This window comes from Aureococcus anophagefferens (assembly GCF_000186865.1).
Source record: "Aureococcus anophagefferens unplaced genomic scaffold AURANscaffold_1, whole genome shotgun sequence".
Lineage (NCBI taxonomy): Eukaryota > Pelagophyceae > Pelagomonadales > Pelagomonadaceae > Aureococcus > Aureococcus anophagefferens.
Window position 1 is genome coordinate 1,695,119 of NW_008705561.1, and position 14,379 is coordinate 1,709,497.

General features: G+C 70.3%; 2 protein-coding genes across 2 annotated transcripts; one reads left to right on the plus strand and one right to left on the minus strand.

Moving 5' to 3' along the window:
- Positions 1–759: 759 nt before the first annotated feature.
- Positions 760–4,314, minus strand: AURANDRAFT_70560 (hypothetical protein; the record flags this gene model as incomplete). The annotated part of the gene is made up of 4 exons (XM_009034411.1): positions 760–1,777; positions 2,711–2,997; positions 3,144–3,402; positions 3,593–4,314. 4 exons carry the CDS (start codon positions 4,312–4,314, stop codon positions 781–783), a joined length of 2,265 nt encoding a protein of 754 aa, XP_009032659.1.
- A 319-nt stretch (positions 4,315–4,633) lies between these two features.
- On the plus strand, positions 4,634–13,190 carry AURANDRAFT_60689 (hypothetical protein; the record flags this gene model as incomplete). Its single annotated transcript, XM_009034100.1, has 5 exons — positions 4,634–6,607; positions 7,960–7,966; positions 8,819–9,950; positions 10,007–10,214; positions 12,153–13,190. 5 exons carry the CDS (start codon positions 4,634–4,636, stop codon positions 13,188–13,190), a joined length of 4,359 nt encoding a protein of 1,452 aa, XP_009032348.1.
- Positions 13,191–14,379: the final 1,189 nt, after the last annotated feature.

Genomic DNA, 14,379 nt, shown 5'->3' on the forward strand with positions numbered 1-14,379 from the left:
AACCGGCAGCAACAGACGCGAATCACGCTCGCCGCATTCACGTCCCACTCCTCGAGACAGATCGGGCACCGCGACCCGTACCGCGCCGACGCCGGCTCCCGCTCCGGGTTCGCCTCGCGCCGCACTCGGGCCGCCTCGTGTTCCGCCGCGATGCGCGCGCGGATCTCGTCGGCGTGCGACCGAGGCGCGGGGCCGTAGAACACGTCCCGCGGGGGCGACGGCGGGGGCGTCGGCGCTTCGGCCCGCGCCGCCTCCGCCGCCTGGACCTTCTTGCACACCTTCCGGTGGCCCCGGTCGCGCCAGTCGATGCGTTGGCAGTCCGTCGAACAGTAGGCCGTCGTGCCGCAACCTTTGCAGGGCCGGGCATCCTTCTTCCCGCAAATCGTGCATATGTTGAGCGCCAGCTTCGTACGGGATTTTCGCGCCTCGTACTCTCGCTTCTTCTTGATCAATTCCGGGTCCATGATCTCTTCCCACGCTCGTCGCCGACGCTCCCTATTCAACCACCTCGCTCTGTCGTCACTCAGGCTCGCAATGTTCAGGCAAAATCGCTCAAAATCTTACCCCGGGCATCGCGCTCCTGTCGTTCTCCATGCCCCCCCTCGGCGGCGTCGTCGTCCTTGCGCCAAACGGGCTTCGCGTTCAAGAACTCCAGATCCCAGACCGCGAAGGTCGGCGCGGAGACGCACGCGGCGACACGAGGCCAAGGCCAAGCACGACTCGCCCGCGCGCAAGCGCAGCATCTCGGGCTCGGGCGACGACGCCGCATAAAGACTTAGGCTATGCTCGCGCGTCGAGGCGCGCGAGGGCCTTTATAGCAAGCTGGTAGCCCTTGGCAGCGGCGCGCTCGAACCAGTATCTGGCTTTGCCGAGGTCGACTTCCGTGCCTGTTCCGTTCACGTAGCGACAGCCAAAGTTATGCTCTGCACGTGTATAACCTTGATCCGCCGAGAGCGCGTAGTACCGGAACGCTTCTTCATGTTTCTCCTCAGCATCAAGTAAAAACGCCAAATTGCATTGCGCGGTCGCGTCGCCCCGGTCCGCGGCCATGCGATACAGCCGCTCCGCTTTCTTCTTGTCCAGCTTGACACCACTTCCATTCTCGTACAATAGCCCAAGGCAGTTCATCGCGGTCACGTCCCCGAGCTCCACGGCGCGCCGGTAAATCTTCGCGGCTTTCTTATCGGATTTCACGAGGCCAAACCGACCTTCGCTGTACGCAATTCCCAAATGCGTAATCGCTTCCGGCACCTCGTTCTCCACGTGGCGGCGCAGACGCGCGAGCTGCTCCGCATCGTCTTCTGCGCACGGTATGCGACAGAGGGGACACGCGTCGGTGCCGATCTTGTTACTGCACGATTGGCAGACCCTCCGGCAGCAACAGATGCGAAACACGTTCCTCGTATTCACGTCCCACTCCTCGAGGCAGATCGGGCACCGCGACCCAAACCGCGCCGACGTCGGCTCCCGCTCCGGGTTCGCCTCGCGTCGCACGCGGGCCGCCTCGTGCTCCGCCGCGATGCGCGCGCGGACCTCGTCGGCGTGCGACCGCGGCGCGGGGCCGTAGAACACGTCCCGCGGCGGGGGCGTCGGCGCCTCGGCCCGCGCCGCCTCCGCGGCCTGGATCTTCTTGCAGACCTTCCGGTGGCCCCGGTCGCGCCAGTCGATGCGTTGGCACTCCGTCGAACAGTAGGCCGTCGTGCCGCATCCTTGGCACGCCTTGGCCTTGTCGGCGCCGCAGATCGTGCAGGTCTTGAGAGTGTCGAGTTTTTTTCCCCTCGCTCGGGCCATGCGATTCTCATACTCCAACTTCTTCTCCTGCCACGACATGACTTCGGCGCGCGTCCTTGACCGGGGGCGTCGCCACAATCTCCTGATCCTCGACCTCGTCGTCGCGGCTCGAATGGCAAGAAGTTCTACCCGGACGAGGCTTCGCCGGGTCCCTTCGAGCGCCGCCTCGGATCCTTCGGCTCCGTCGTCGGCTTCGTGGCGGGCTACTTCGGCGAGCTGAGCAAGGGCGCCCACGAGGTCCTGGCCATGGCCGCCGAGGAGATCGCGGAGCGGACCTGGGTCGAGGCCGGCGCCACGAGCCTCGACCACGCGAAGTCGATCCAGAAGCAGCGGCTCTACCGCGAGTGGGGCGTCGCCTCCGTGCGCGCGGTCGCGCGGATCAAGATCGAGGGCCTCGGCCTCATCGGCGCCCCGTCGTCGATCCCGCGGCCCGACTACGGCCGGGACGCGGCCGCGAAGCGGGCCCGCGACGCGGCCTACGCCCGCGCGGCCCGCGGCACCGGCGGGACCTTCGGCGTCGCCTACGAGCAGTAGTCGCCCTACGTCGTCGTGCCCTCTTCGTCGCCGTGCTCGCGTACGCCTCCGCCCTAGTCGTGTCCTCCCGTGACGCTTCCCTACGCCCCCCTTCGCTGTTCTCTCCCCCTTCGGTTCTTCCCTGCGCCGCGGCTAAGCAAAATCCTCCCTCCCTTCGATTCCTCCCTGCGCCGCGGCTAAGCAAAATCGCTCAAAATATCTCGATGCCGCCTCGATGCTATCTCGACTCCCGCGGTTCCTCCCGGGCCCCCTACGTTTAGAGACGCATCAAGCTCAAATACCTCGGACTCCGCCAGCGCTTGCGGCTATATGCGTCGCACACAGACTCCCCCCACCGCGCTTGCAAGCGAAACCGGAAACGAAAATTACACGCTCGAAGTCTCACGCCTTCGCGGGCTTCTCCGGGGCGGCCTGGCGCTCGATGTAGGTGCCGAGCTTCGTCGAGTAGGGGCACTCCGCGGGGTCGGGCTCGACGATGCCGCCGTCGTAGACGAGGTCGAATCCGCCGACGGAGCGCTCGTCGCCGTTGAGCTTGGCCTCGACGTCGACGATGTCGAGCGTGTCGTTGAGCATCTCGCACTTGAGGATGTAGTCGTCCTTCGTGTTCGCCGTGAGCGACGGCGACGCGTTGACCTCGATGAGCCACGGCTTGAGCTCGTCGTCGATGAGGACCTAAAGAGCGCGCGGGGCTCGGCGCCGGCGCGCGGCGCGGCGGGGCGCCCCCCCCAAAAAACGCCGCGCGCGGCGCGGCGCGGCGCGGCTCGGCGCGGCGCGGCGCCCCCCCCCCCCCCCCAAAGTCCGACGCCGCCAATCCGCACGTCGTAGCCGTAGAGCTCGAAGCAGTGCTTGTCGGCGATCATGACGTGCTGCACCGCGATGAGCGATCGGACGATGACGCGCTCGATGGCGAGGAAGAGCTGGTCGACGGCGGCCATGCCGTGCTGCGTCGCGAGCAGCAGCTTCAGCGACCGCAGGTCCTTCTTGCCGCCCGACCGCGCGTCGTAGTTCTCCGCCGTCTTCTGGATGGCGACGTTCGTCAGGTGCACGAAGTTGTTCGCGATGTCCGCGGGGTCGGACCTAAAGAGTTCAGCGACGTCAACGGGCGGCGTCCAAGGCTTCCGCGGGCCGCGGCGCCGCCGGGAGGCGAGGTTCGCGAAATCCGACGCGACTTCAACGAATGCTCCCGCGAGCCGCGGCGCGGCGGCGCCGGGAGACTTCGGTTCGCTCTCCGTCGAGGGAAAAAAACAGCTCTCCGTCGACAAAAAACACCACGTTCGCGAAAACCGACTCCGTGTTCGGACGCGGCGCCGCGGACGAGTAGCGCGTGTGGGAGAAGCGCGCGAAGCCGCCGCGGTACATGAAGGCGACGAGGGGGCTGAAGGACGTGACGAGCACGTAGAGTCGGATGTCGAACTTCTTGCCGCCGACGAGGTACGGGTTCTCGATGTAGCGCTGGACGATGTAGGCCTCGGGCTCCGCGCGCTGGCTGTCGCGGTCGCCGCCGTCGCGCTGGAGGTGGCGCGGGTCCGTGCGCCACTCGCTGATCTCCGAGAGCCGCGAGAAGAGGAAGATGCCCCGGCCCTGGGCCGAGCCGATGGGCTTCATGATCCAGACGCCGCCGCACCGCTTGAACTCCTCGACGAACATGGCGTACTCCCGGGGCAGCACGAACGACAGGGGCATGAAGTCGTAGGCGCGCGCCTGCTCGAGCTGGCCGTCGCGCTGGAGGTTGCGCTTCATGCGCTTGAGGTTCTTCACCAACAAATCCTTGCGGCAGAGCTCGCGGCCGTTGCGGAAGTGGTTGATGCGCTGGTGCGGCTCGAGGTGCATGGTGTCGAAGACCTCGTAGACCCACTCGCGCTCGGCCCAGTGCACGTCCCAGTCCGTCTCGCTGTCCGTCTCCTTCCAGTTGCGGCTCGTCATGACGTCGTAGATCGTGTTGCTGAACGACGTCCGGAACCGCACGGACCGCTTCCCGGCGCGGCCCATGGCGCTCGACGGCGCGGCGTCCTACGTGCACGGAGCGGCTCGGGCGTCACGCCAGCGCGGCGCGGGCAGCGTTCAAAACTCGACAAAGCCGGCCAGCTTTTGCCACAGTGAGCTCTTTGGGCCAAAACTGCCGCCAAAGGTGCATTTACGGGACAGCGATCCCATCAAAACCGACGTCGTCGTTCCTGCGCGCGAGAGCGCGCGCGCGGCGGCGGCCGGCGTCGCGACCAGCGGTCGCCCGGCCGTGCTCCACCCCCACAAATACGCTGCCCGCGCGCGACCCTGCGCGCGAGACCGGAGGCAGCCCCGAGAAACCGCCATGGGCACGGCGGCCTCGGCCCCGAGCATCAGCCGGGAGCAGGCGAAGCGGATCTGTCCGCCGGAGCGCTGGGCGGAGGTCGAGGAAAAGTGGCCCCAGCTCGCCGAGGACGACGGGACCGTGAGCTCGCCCAAGGCCTTCGTCACGGCCTCGAAGCTGAACCTCGGCATCCCCGGGACGACGGTCGACCTGAGCAACGTCGGCGTGCGCGCGCTCATGCGCTTCACCATGGACCAGTCCCAGTACGGGAACCTCGCCGAGGTCTTCCGCAAGAAGGAGGGCCTCGACGACGAGCGGCGCGAGCGCCTCGGCGCGGCCGCGGCGAAGGCGCTCGCGGAATTCGCGGCGCTCACGGAAAAGGAGAAGGAGCGCGTCCGCAAGCAGGGCGACATGGACCTCTACACGGACGTCGCCCAGAAGCGGCGCGAGGTGCTCTTCGTCGAGCACGCGGGCGTCTCCGCGCAGCTCGAGCGCTGGTGGCAGGCCGCGTTCCTGTATCTGGACAAGGACTGGAACGAGCACCTGGACTGGGAGGAGTACAAGGAGTTCCACAAGCGGCTCATGCGCCTGCTCGAGGGCGCCGACGAGATGACGCCGCAGGAGGCGGAGGAGACGATGCGCGCGGACTTCAAGGTCGACGCGGGCGACGACGGCCTCGTGTCGCACGAGGAGTTCCGCTACGCGGTGTTCCAGCTCGCGGACACGTGGACCGTGAGCCTCGACGGCGACGAGTACGTCGAGTTCCTCGCGAAGAGCTTCGACGTCGTCTTCAAGGACCTCATCGAGAACGACTTCCTGCGGCCGCCGCTCTGCTGGCGGCCGACGCTCCGCAAGGGCGCGATGGTGAAGACGGCGCTGAACGAGGCGAAGACGACGAACGCCATCTCCGAGATCATCGTGGCGAAGCTCAAGGCCGACGCCGCGGCGGACGCGAAGCAGAAGCCGCGCCAGCCCTTCCCGCAGTTCGTGCTCAAGTTCTTCGAGCAGAGCCACGGCATCGGGACGAAGATGCTCCTCAAGCACTTTGGCATGTTCGTCAACGGCGCCTTCGCCCTCATCGACGACCCGCGGAGCGAGTTCCACGACTACGCGCTGACCTTCGGGCAGATGGCGGGCATCCACACGGACAGCGGCCGCGTCGCCGCGTTCCCGGCGTCCGCGTCGACGTTCATGCTCGACTACTTCGTCGCCGTGCGGCCGCTCGTGGGGCTCTACCGCGGCGACCGCGTGGAGCGCAGCAGCTCCCTCGAGGCCGTGATTTCGAAGGGCGAGACCGCGGCCTACTTTGGCTACATCGTCGCCGCGGACGCGCGGCGCGTGCTCCTCGACCACCTCGCGAAAGCTTTGGAGGTGACGACGAAGGACGCCATCTACGTCGCCGCGCTCCTCGCCTTCGAGTCCATGTGCCGCAGCGTGGACGTCGTCCAGCACAAGGTCACCTACACGGTGAGCCTGTCGACGTCCATGGAGCTCGTCGCGCTCGCGGGCGTCATCTCCGCGTCCGTCGCCGAGGAGCGCGCGCGCGCGGCCGAGGCCCGCGACCCGACGGAGCTCGGCACGCAGCTCCTCGAGGTGTTGGCGACGCCCGCGCACGCGGGCCAGCGCGCCATCGCGGCCGTGTCCCACGAGGCCAAGGCCTTTGGGGGCCGCGCGGACACGCGGAAGGCGTCGCTCGACATGTCCGCGCCGGCCAAGGCCCTCGCCGCCGCGAAGCACGCGTCGCAGCACCGCGAGAAGCGCAAGTCGCGGACGAACCTCGACGCGACGGGCGACATCGCGGCCTTCGCGGCGCAGCACGCGGCCGACGCCGCGGCCTCGGAGCGCGCGACCGCGTCCTTCGACACGACGCAGGACCGGGCCACGGCGTCCTTCGCCGAGGGCCGCGCGTCCTTCGCGTCCGTGGACACGGCCGAGCTGTTGCCGAAGCAGGTCGACGCCGTCCGGAGCCTCGCGGGCGCCGTCGCCCCGACGAAGGTGAGCTCCGCGCGGTCCCCGCGGCCCACGTAACATCCATGGTCTGGACTAGAGGTCTGGACGCGGCACTCGCCCCCGCGTTCAACGAGGCGCGCCGTTACGCCTAGAGGTCGGGCATGCCCCACTCGTCGTCCTCGTCGTGGCCGAACATGGCGCTGGACATGGGGTCGACGAACTGGACGGGCTGCTTGCCGTACTTGTTCGCCTGCGTGTTGATCATGTCCTGCATCTTGCGCATCTTGTACATCTCCTCGTCGACGGGCATCCAGTACTCGTCCGGGTGCGCGTAGAGCTTCTTCTGCTTGAGCGGCTTCGCGGGGCAGACCTTGGCCCACTTGTTGCAGAGGCGGTTCGTGAATTTCTCCTTCGTCGACGCGTCGCGCTTGTAGAAGGACTCGGCCATGTCCTCGCGGTGCTCCTCGACGACCGTGTTGCAGGCCTTGGCGATGGTCCGGCACTCGCGCCGGCACTCGCCGAGGTACTCCTGGTCCTCGAGGCGCAGCGGCGCGCCCGCGTCGGCCTGCGTGATGTCGAGGAACGTGATCCACTCGCCGAGGTCCTTGTCCGGGTTGCAGACCTCCGTGATGGCGTCGAAGTACATGTCCTCGCTCGGCTTCTTGTACGGCGCCGTCTCCCGCAGGTCCAGGGCCTTCTTCCAGAGCTCGTCGGCGACGCGCTTGCACACCGTGCACTCGAGGAGCTTGGCGGATTTGAACACGGGCCTGGCTTCCGTGGGCGGGCCGCCGGGCATGCCGGGCAGCTGCGCCGCGGCGAAGGACGCCGCACAGGCAGCGAGCACCGCTCGTCGAGCGACGGCCATAGCGAAGTCTATTGCCACTGAGGCTCGAGACTCCTTCAACGTTGTCGTCAACAACTGGTTCCCTCCGCGGGCCCGCCTCCCCTCCCCGGCTCCGGGCGCTGGTCGAGCGCGCGTCCCCTTCAATGACTAGTCCAACAACTACTTACGCCGGCGCGGCGCACTCGCCGCGCTCGATGCGGCGGAGCTGGCGGCGCGACATGTACTCGACGGCCTTGGCGAGGTCCGCGAGGGGCATGGCCGTGTGCGGCGCCGTCGGCAGGTAGGGCGCCGGGCCGAACTCGGGCTCGATCAACACGGGCCGGCCGAGCGCCGCCTGCCGCGACCAGATCACGTTCCACCAGCGCTCGTAGGTCTCGACGAGCGCCGCGTGCTCCGGCGCCGACGGGTCGTTGACCTGGATCGCCTCCGCAGAGCCTACGCGCGCGTGCGTGAGCACGGTGGCGTTGGCCACGCGCTCCAGGATCGGCGGCCAGTAGGCCGCGTCCGACGGGTAGTCGAACGCGCGCTCCGCGGCGATGACCCAGTGCGACAGGTCCGCCGTGAGTTTGACCGTCGGGAACGCGTCGAGCACGAGCAATGTGGTACGCGGCGTCGCCAGGGCGCGCGTGCGGTGCGTCTCGTGGGCCACGACGAGCCCGAGCGAGACCTCGATCTCGACGGCCGCGGCGAAGTAGCGCAGCACGTCCGCGTCGCCCCAGATGTCGACGCCGTCGTGGACGTTGAGCATCGTCGCGCCGAGCTCCTTGGCGAGGGTCGCCTGGGCCCGCAGCGACGCGATGCTGTCCTCGACCTTCGCGGACGCGATGGGCACGCCGCAGACGTGAACCTGCGCGACGTAAAAGAGGCCCGAGGCAGAGAGCGCCTCGGCGAAGAGCGCCGCGCGCGTGGCGTTGCAGGCGTGCATGCAGGTGCCGTCGTAGCTCGGAAAGCCGCTGCACACGACCCACGTCGGCACCTCCACGCCCTGGTACAGCTCGGAGATGCCGACCATCCACTGCGTCCACTGCTCCGGGCGCTCGAACTCGTCGACGCCCCAGGCCGTGCGCACCATAAGCACGTCGTCGAGCGCGTTGGCGACGGGGAGCAGCCAGAGCCATGCGATGCAGAGCAAAGCAGCAGAGGGGCTGCGGCGGCGGCTGGCGACCATGGGCGACGGCGCGACGCTCACGGGCAACGAGAGCTCCGGCGGCGACGGCGCGACGCTCACGGGCAACGAGAGCTCCGGCGGCGACGGCGCGACGCTCACGGGCGACGAGAGCTCCGGCCCAGGCTCCCACCAAGAATCCAAGAACTTCACACAAAAACTTGCCGCTCTGCTTGAAGTGTCGTTAATCGTTGTGCTGCCCGGCATGGTCACGCGCCGCGTTGCCGGCATGACGAAGGCCAATCAGACGTAGCGAAGATGGCCAGCTTCGACGCCAAGGCGCCGCCGAAGAACCGCTGGGTGGTGCAGCCGGCGCACCTCGGCAAGGACACGATCGTCCACTACCACGCCGCCGGCGGCGACGCGGCGGCGCTGGGCCACGCGCTGCGGCGCAACGGCGGCGACGCGTCCGGCGGCGGCCTGGCGCACTTCTACTCGCCGCCCGTGCACCTCGCGAGCGCCTACGGCCACCTCGCCTGCGTCGAGCTGCTCCTGGAGCGCGGCGCGACCGTCGGCGCGGACGACGCGCGGCGCGGCGGCCGCACGCCGCTGCACCTCGCGGCGCTCGGCGGCCACGCGGCCGTCGCCGAGGTGCTCCTGGACGCGGGCTGCGACGTGAACGCGCGCGACGGCGCCGGCGGCACGCCGCCCCTGCACGCGGCGGCCTTCGCGGGCCACCTGAGCACCGTGGCCGCGCTCCTGCGGCGCGGCGCGGACTCGAAGCTCCGCGCGGCCCACTCCGGCGAGCTCGCGCTGCACGCCGCGGCGCGCGGGAACCGCCCGCGCGTCGTCGAGGCCCTCGTCCAGCACGAGTCGAGCGGCGCGGGCGTCAAGGAGCTGCCCGGCGTCATCGAGCGCCTCAGCGAGCCGCTCGCGCGGGGCAGCCTCTTCACGCGGCCCTACCAGCACGCCTACTCGAGCGGGAGCCGGGCCTGCGCGGCGCCCATCGAGGCCGTCGTCCGCGACTGCAAGGCGCAGATCTACCCCGGCGGCGCCGGCGGCGGGCCCAAGGCGTGGGGCCGCGAGATCGACGCGACGCCCGCGGCGCCGAAGCTCGAGCCGCCGCCCAAGGTCAAGCCGCCCGTGGACCACAACGCGACGGCGCGGGCCGCGCGCTCCGACGCGCCCGTCGTGCTCCTCGACACGAAGCGCTGGCTCAGCTCCGCGGAGAACGGCGACTTTGGGCAGGGCCGGTGCCGGCTCTGCGACCCCGTCGCCCAGGACGCGCGCGGCCACCGCTGCAACACGACGCACTCCACGGAGCAGCACTACGCCTGGGCCGACGTCACGCGCGCGGAGACGCGCAAGGCGCGGATCAAGCACCAGCGCGAGCGCAAGGAGGGCCGCCTCGCGCCCGGCGAGGTGCCGTGGCGGAGCTGGTAATACGTAGTTAGGCCCGCGCCCCGTCCGCGCCGCAGACGACGAGGATGCCCAGGTCCACGGCGACGGCCGCGAGCGCCGACCGGCTCAGCGGGTCCAGCGCGGTCCACTTGTCCACGTCGAAGGGCGCGGTGGACACGGCCGCGAGGATCACGGGCAGGATCGCCGCCATCTCCTCGCGCGCGACGAGGCCGCCGGCGCCGTTGGCCTGCTTCGCCGTCTCGCCGTCGCGCAGGCGGCGCACGAAGACGCCCGGCGCCAGCGTCCGCAGCTTCGGCGGCGCCGCGTCGTCGCCGTCGATCGGCGCCGCCTGCGCGGCGCGGTGCGCCTTGAGCCGGTCCGCGAAGGCCGCCGCGAGCTCCTCCGCGGCGACGTCGAGCTCCTCGCCGGCGACGCCCGCGACCCTGCGCGCCCGCTCGCGCCGCGCCGCGCCGTGGCCCGCGCAGACGAGCGCCGGGTCCGCGCAGCGGCGCCACCAGTGCGCGCCGCGCGGCGTCACGGTCCGCTTCTCGAGCCGCGCGGCCGCGGCGAGCGCCGCCGACGCGTCGGACGTCGACGCCGCGGCGCAGAGCTTGGCCCAGGTCCAGTCGTAGGTCGCGACGGCGACCGTGGCGTGGAGCGACGCCTCGCCCGCGGTCTTGGCCTCGTGGACGTAGCCCCGGGGCACGTAGAGCACGTCGCCGCGGCGCAGGGTCGCCTCGACGCGCCGCGGCGCGGACGCCTCGTGGTCGACGGGCAGCGCGAAGCACTTGCCCGCCTGCTCCGACGGGTTCGGGAGGGGCACGGGCGGGTCGCCGTAGACGACCCACCGCTTCGAGCCCTCGAGCTGGACCACGAAGACGTCGCGGTCGTCCGCGTGGGCGTCGACGGCCTGGGCCGACGCCGGCGTCGCGTAGAGCTGGCAGTAGGCGTGGGGCAGGTGGTGCCGCAGGTCCACGGAGAGCTGCCGCGCGCCCTCCCAGACCGCGTCGAGCCGGTTCACGATGATCGACGCGGCGTCGAGCCAGCCGTGCGCCGCGCTCGCGTAGGCCGTCGACGGCGCGCCGTCCTTGAAGACGAGGGCCTGCGCGAGGCCCGCGCCGCGCCCGTGCTCGCAGCGCGCGACGACCTCGAAGACGTCGGCCCAGCGCGGCAGCGCCGCGAGCCACGAACCCGCGCACGACCGCTCGAAGAGCCGCGGCTCGCGCTCGAAGCCCTCGTCGAAGAAGGCGCCGACGTCGGCGGCCGAGAGGCCCAGGACGGACTCGAGGCCCAGCGGCGCCAGCTGCTCCCAGCTCAGGCGCCGCTCGCGCGGCGTCAGGTCGTCGTCGGGGAAGGGCGAGCTCGTGTAGCGCGGCAGGATCGCCATGTACTTGCGAAGGACGCGGCGGCGGCGCTGGCGCGCGCGGCGGGAGCAGCGGGCCATCTTTGCTTTGCGGGATACAGCTAAGCGATGCAAACAGGTGCTTAATCGAGCCAAAAGCTACGAGCCATTGCTTGCGGCAACAAGCTGAGGCCAGGTTGATGCCGATGTTGCTCTCTCCTTACGTGCGCGCGGGGGGCGGAGATTAGCGATGCGTCCTAGAGATAGGACCCGATGACGGCCTTGAGGACGCGCGGGACCGAGTCCGGGACGCAGCCGCCGAGCAGCGCGGCGACGACCAGCGCGGCCTTGCGCTTGGCGGCGATGCCCGCATTCCGCACGATCCGCCGCTCGTGGACGTCTGCTAGGTTGCCTAGCATATCGACGGTCACACGGCCGCGCCGCACGAGCTCGATGAGCGCCTCGGGGCCGACGTCCGCCGCGACTGCGACCGCGTTGGCGTCGTTGTTCAGCGCGAGCCATTCCAGCGCCTGCGCAGCCCGCCATTTGGCATTCCCGCGCTCGTTGTGCAGGAGCTCGACAAGCGGCGCGATGCCGCCGGCGGCGGCGATTGCGACCCGGTTGTCGTCGTTGTTGTACGCGAGGGCACACAGCGCCGCCGCGGCCCAGTATTTGGCCTCCGCGCTCCCGACGCGTAGTAGCTGGACGAGCGGCGCGATGCCGCCGGCCTCGGCCATCAGGCCGAGTTCACTCCAATCTAGGCGGCCCAGCGCCCGCACCGCCGCCGTCTTCGCTGCGTCGTCGCCCTCGCGCAAGGCGCGGACCAGCCCCTCGATCTCCGCCATGCTTGACCCCTTTGCTCGAAACGCCGACGTTTCCCACGTGTTGAATATTCAAGGTCGCCGCAATGGCCGGGTCGCGCGCACTGCGCGTCTCGGCGCTGCTGCTGCTCGCCGTCCGCACGGGCGCCTTCTTCGAGCGCGGCAGCGACGTGGTCGTCATCGACAGCGTCGCCAAGTGGAAGGAGCACAACCCGGCCAAGTCGAACCACCTCTGGGTCATCAGCTTCTATCGCGAAGGCTGCGGCTTCTGCGTGTTGCTCGAGCCGGAGCTGCAGAAGGCGGCGACGAAGCTGCGGAAGCTCGTGTACTTCGGGGCCGTCGACGTCGAGAAGCACCGGACCGTCGCGGACGTCATCGTGAAGAAGCACGGCGTGAAGATCGAGGGCGTGCCGACGATCGTCGCGTTCAGCCCCACGGCGTCGGCGTCGCCCTTCGTGTACGCGGGCGAGCGGAAGGCGTCGGCCCTCGTCGCCTTCGCGGGGGACCGGCAGCCCGACTTCGTCAAGCGATTGGCGGGCGACGACTGGAGCGCCGCGCCGGACGCGTTCGCGGCGCGGCGGGTCCTGCTCTTCACGGAGAAGCGGTCGCCGACGGGCCTCTTCAAGGGCCTCGCGAGCCGCTTCCGCGGCGAGATCGACTTCGGCAGCGTCTACTGCGGCGACGCGGGCGCGAACGGTGCGCTCCGCGCGAGGTACGGCGTCGAACACAGCGCGGACCTGCCCGCGCTCATCGTCGTCCCGAACCCGCGGTCCGACTTCCAGAAGGCGACCAAGGCCATGCGCAAGCTCGCGCCGTCGGGCGAGGGCTTCCGCGTGCCCCTGGGCAAGAAGCCCTCCTTCATGCGCCTGGAATTCGCGCTCATGCCCTTCGCCGTGCAGGCGCCGACGCTGCTCCCCAAGGAGGACGACGCGCCGGCGGCGTCGAAGCGGCCGGAGCCCGACGACTCCGGCGCGCCCCACCCGGAGGAGGCGCGCTTCCGCGCGGGCAAGGAGGCGCGCCGGCGCCACGGCCACCACCGCAAGAAGCACCGCAAGCCCGAGGTCTACGTCGACTCGTCCTGGCAGGACTCCGTCTGGGACGACGGGGAGCTGTAAGGCCCGTCGGTTAGAAGTCCGCGCGGGTCACTTTCCGTTTGGTGCGCTGTAAGGCGATTCCGGTAGTGTTGCAACTCGAACACCGTTAAAAGTCCGCGCGGGTCACTTTCCGTTTGACGCGCGGCAACGGCGGACGGAACCGCCGCCGCCGCCGCGCGCCGCGCCGCTCGCGGAGCCCGTCCGCGACGTTGGCCTTGCGGCAGACCGCGCCGACGCCGGCGCGGCGGCGGCCCGCGCCGAGGCCCTCGAGGCGCGCCATGCCGTCGGCGTCGACATGATGGTACGCCAATAAGTTCGGCGGCCGCGCGGTCCAGGCCGCGTCCGGCGCTATTTCGCCGCGGTTGTGCACGGCGACGTAGGTTCGGCCCGCCGGCTCCGGCTCGAGCAGCCCCGTCTCGCGGCAGTCCGACGCCGGGCCCGGCGGGTGGAGCACGGCGGCGCCGGCCACGCGGCCCGCGCAGAAGGCGAGCAGCTGGTCGTCGTTGTAGGCCGCGCCCGGCACGGTGCCGTCGACGACGACGTCGCGGCAGTTCGACGGCCGCGACTTGGCCGCCAGCGCGCGGCATTTCAAAAAGCGGTGGCGGCAGACGTCGGCGAAGCCGCGGTCGCTCAGGATGCGCAGCATGGGGCGGCTTAAAACGGTGAAGGGCCCCTGCCAATTGCCCGCGACCGCCGGCGTCGCGGACGCGTTCACGCCGCGCTCGACCGTCGAGAGGTAGTCCAGGAGCTTTTCGCCGTCGAACCACGTGTCGTACTCCGTCTCGAGGATCCATCGCGCACGGCTTCCCGTCGCCTCGAGCCAGGCGAGGACCCGCGCGTGCGCGACCTCGCGCTTGTACTGCGCCGCCGCGCGCGACCGCCCGAGCGACGCGTTCCCGGGGCAGCACTCCCGCACGGCCACCGACGCGCAGGCCGCGGGCGCACGCCGCGCGACGTCGGTGAAGATCGCCGCGGGCGCGCCGAGGCTTCGCACCCACGTGGCACACTGGCCCGCGACGCGCTCGTCGTCGACGGCGCTCTGCTTGGCGAAGATCGCCACCGCGACGTCGCGCGGGAGCACCGCGGCGCGCGCGCCGGCGGCGAGGGTACATGCAAGCACGAGCGAGAGCATGGCTCTAGATTGGCTCCGAGGGCTGCCCGGGCGCCTCGGAGACGCCCATCGGCCAGGCCGCGACGCTAACATAATCCT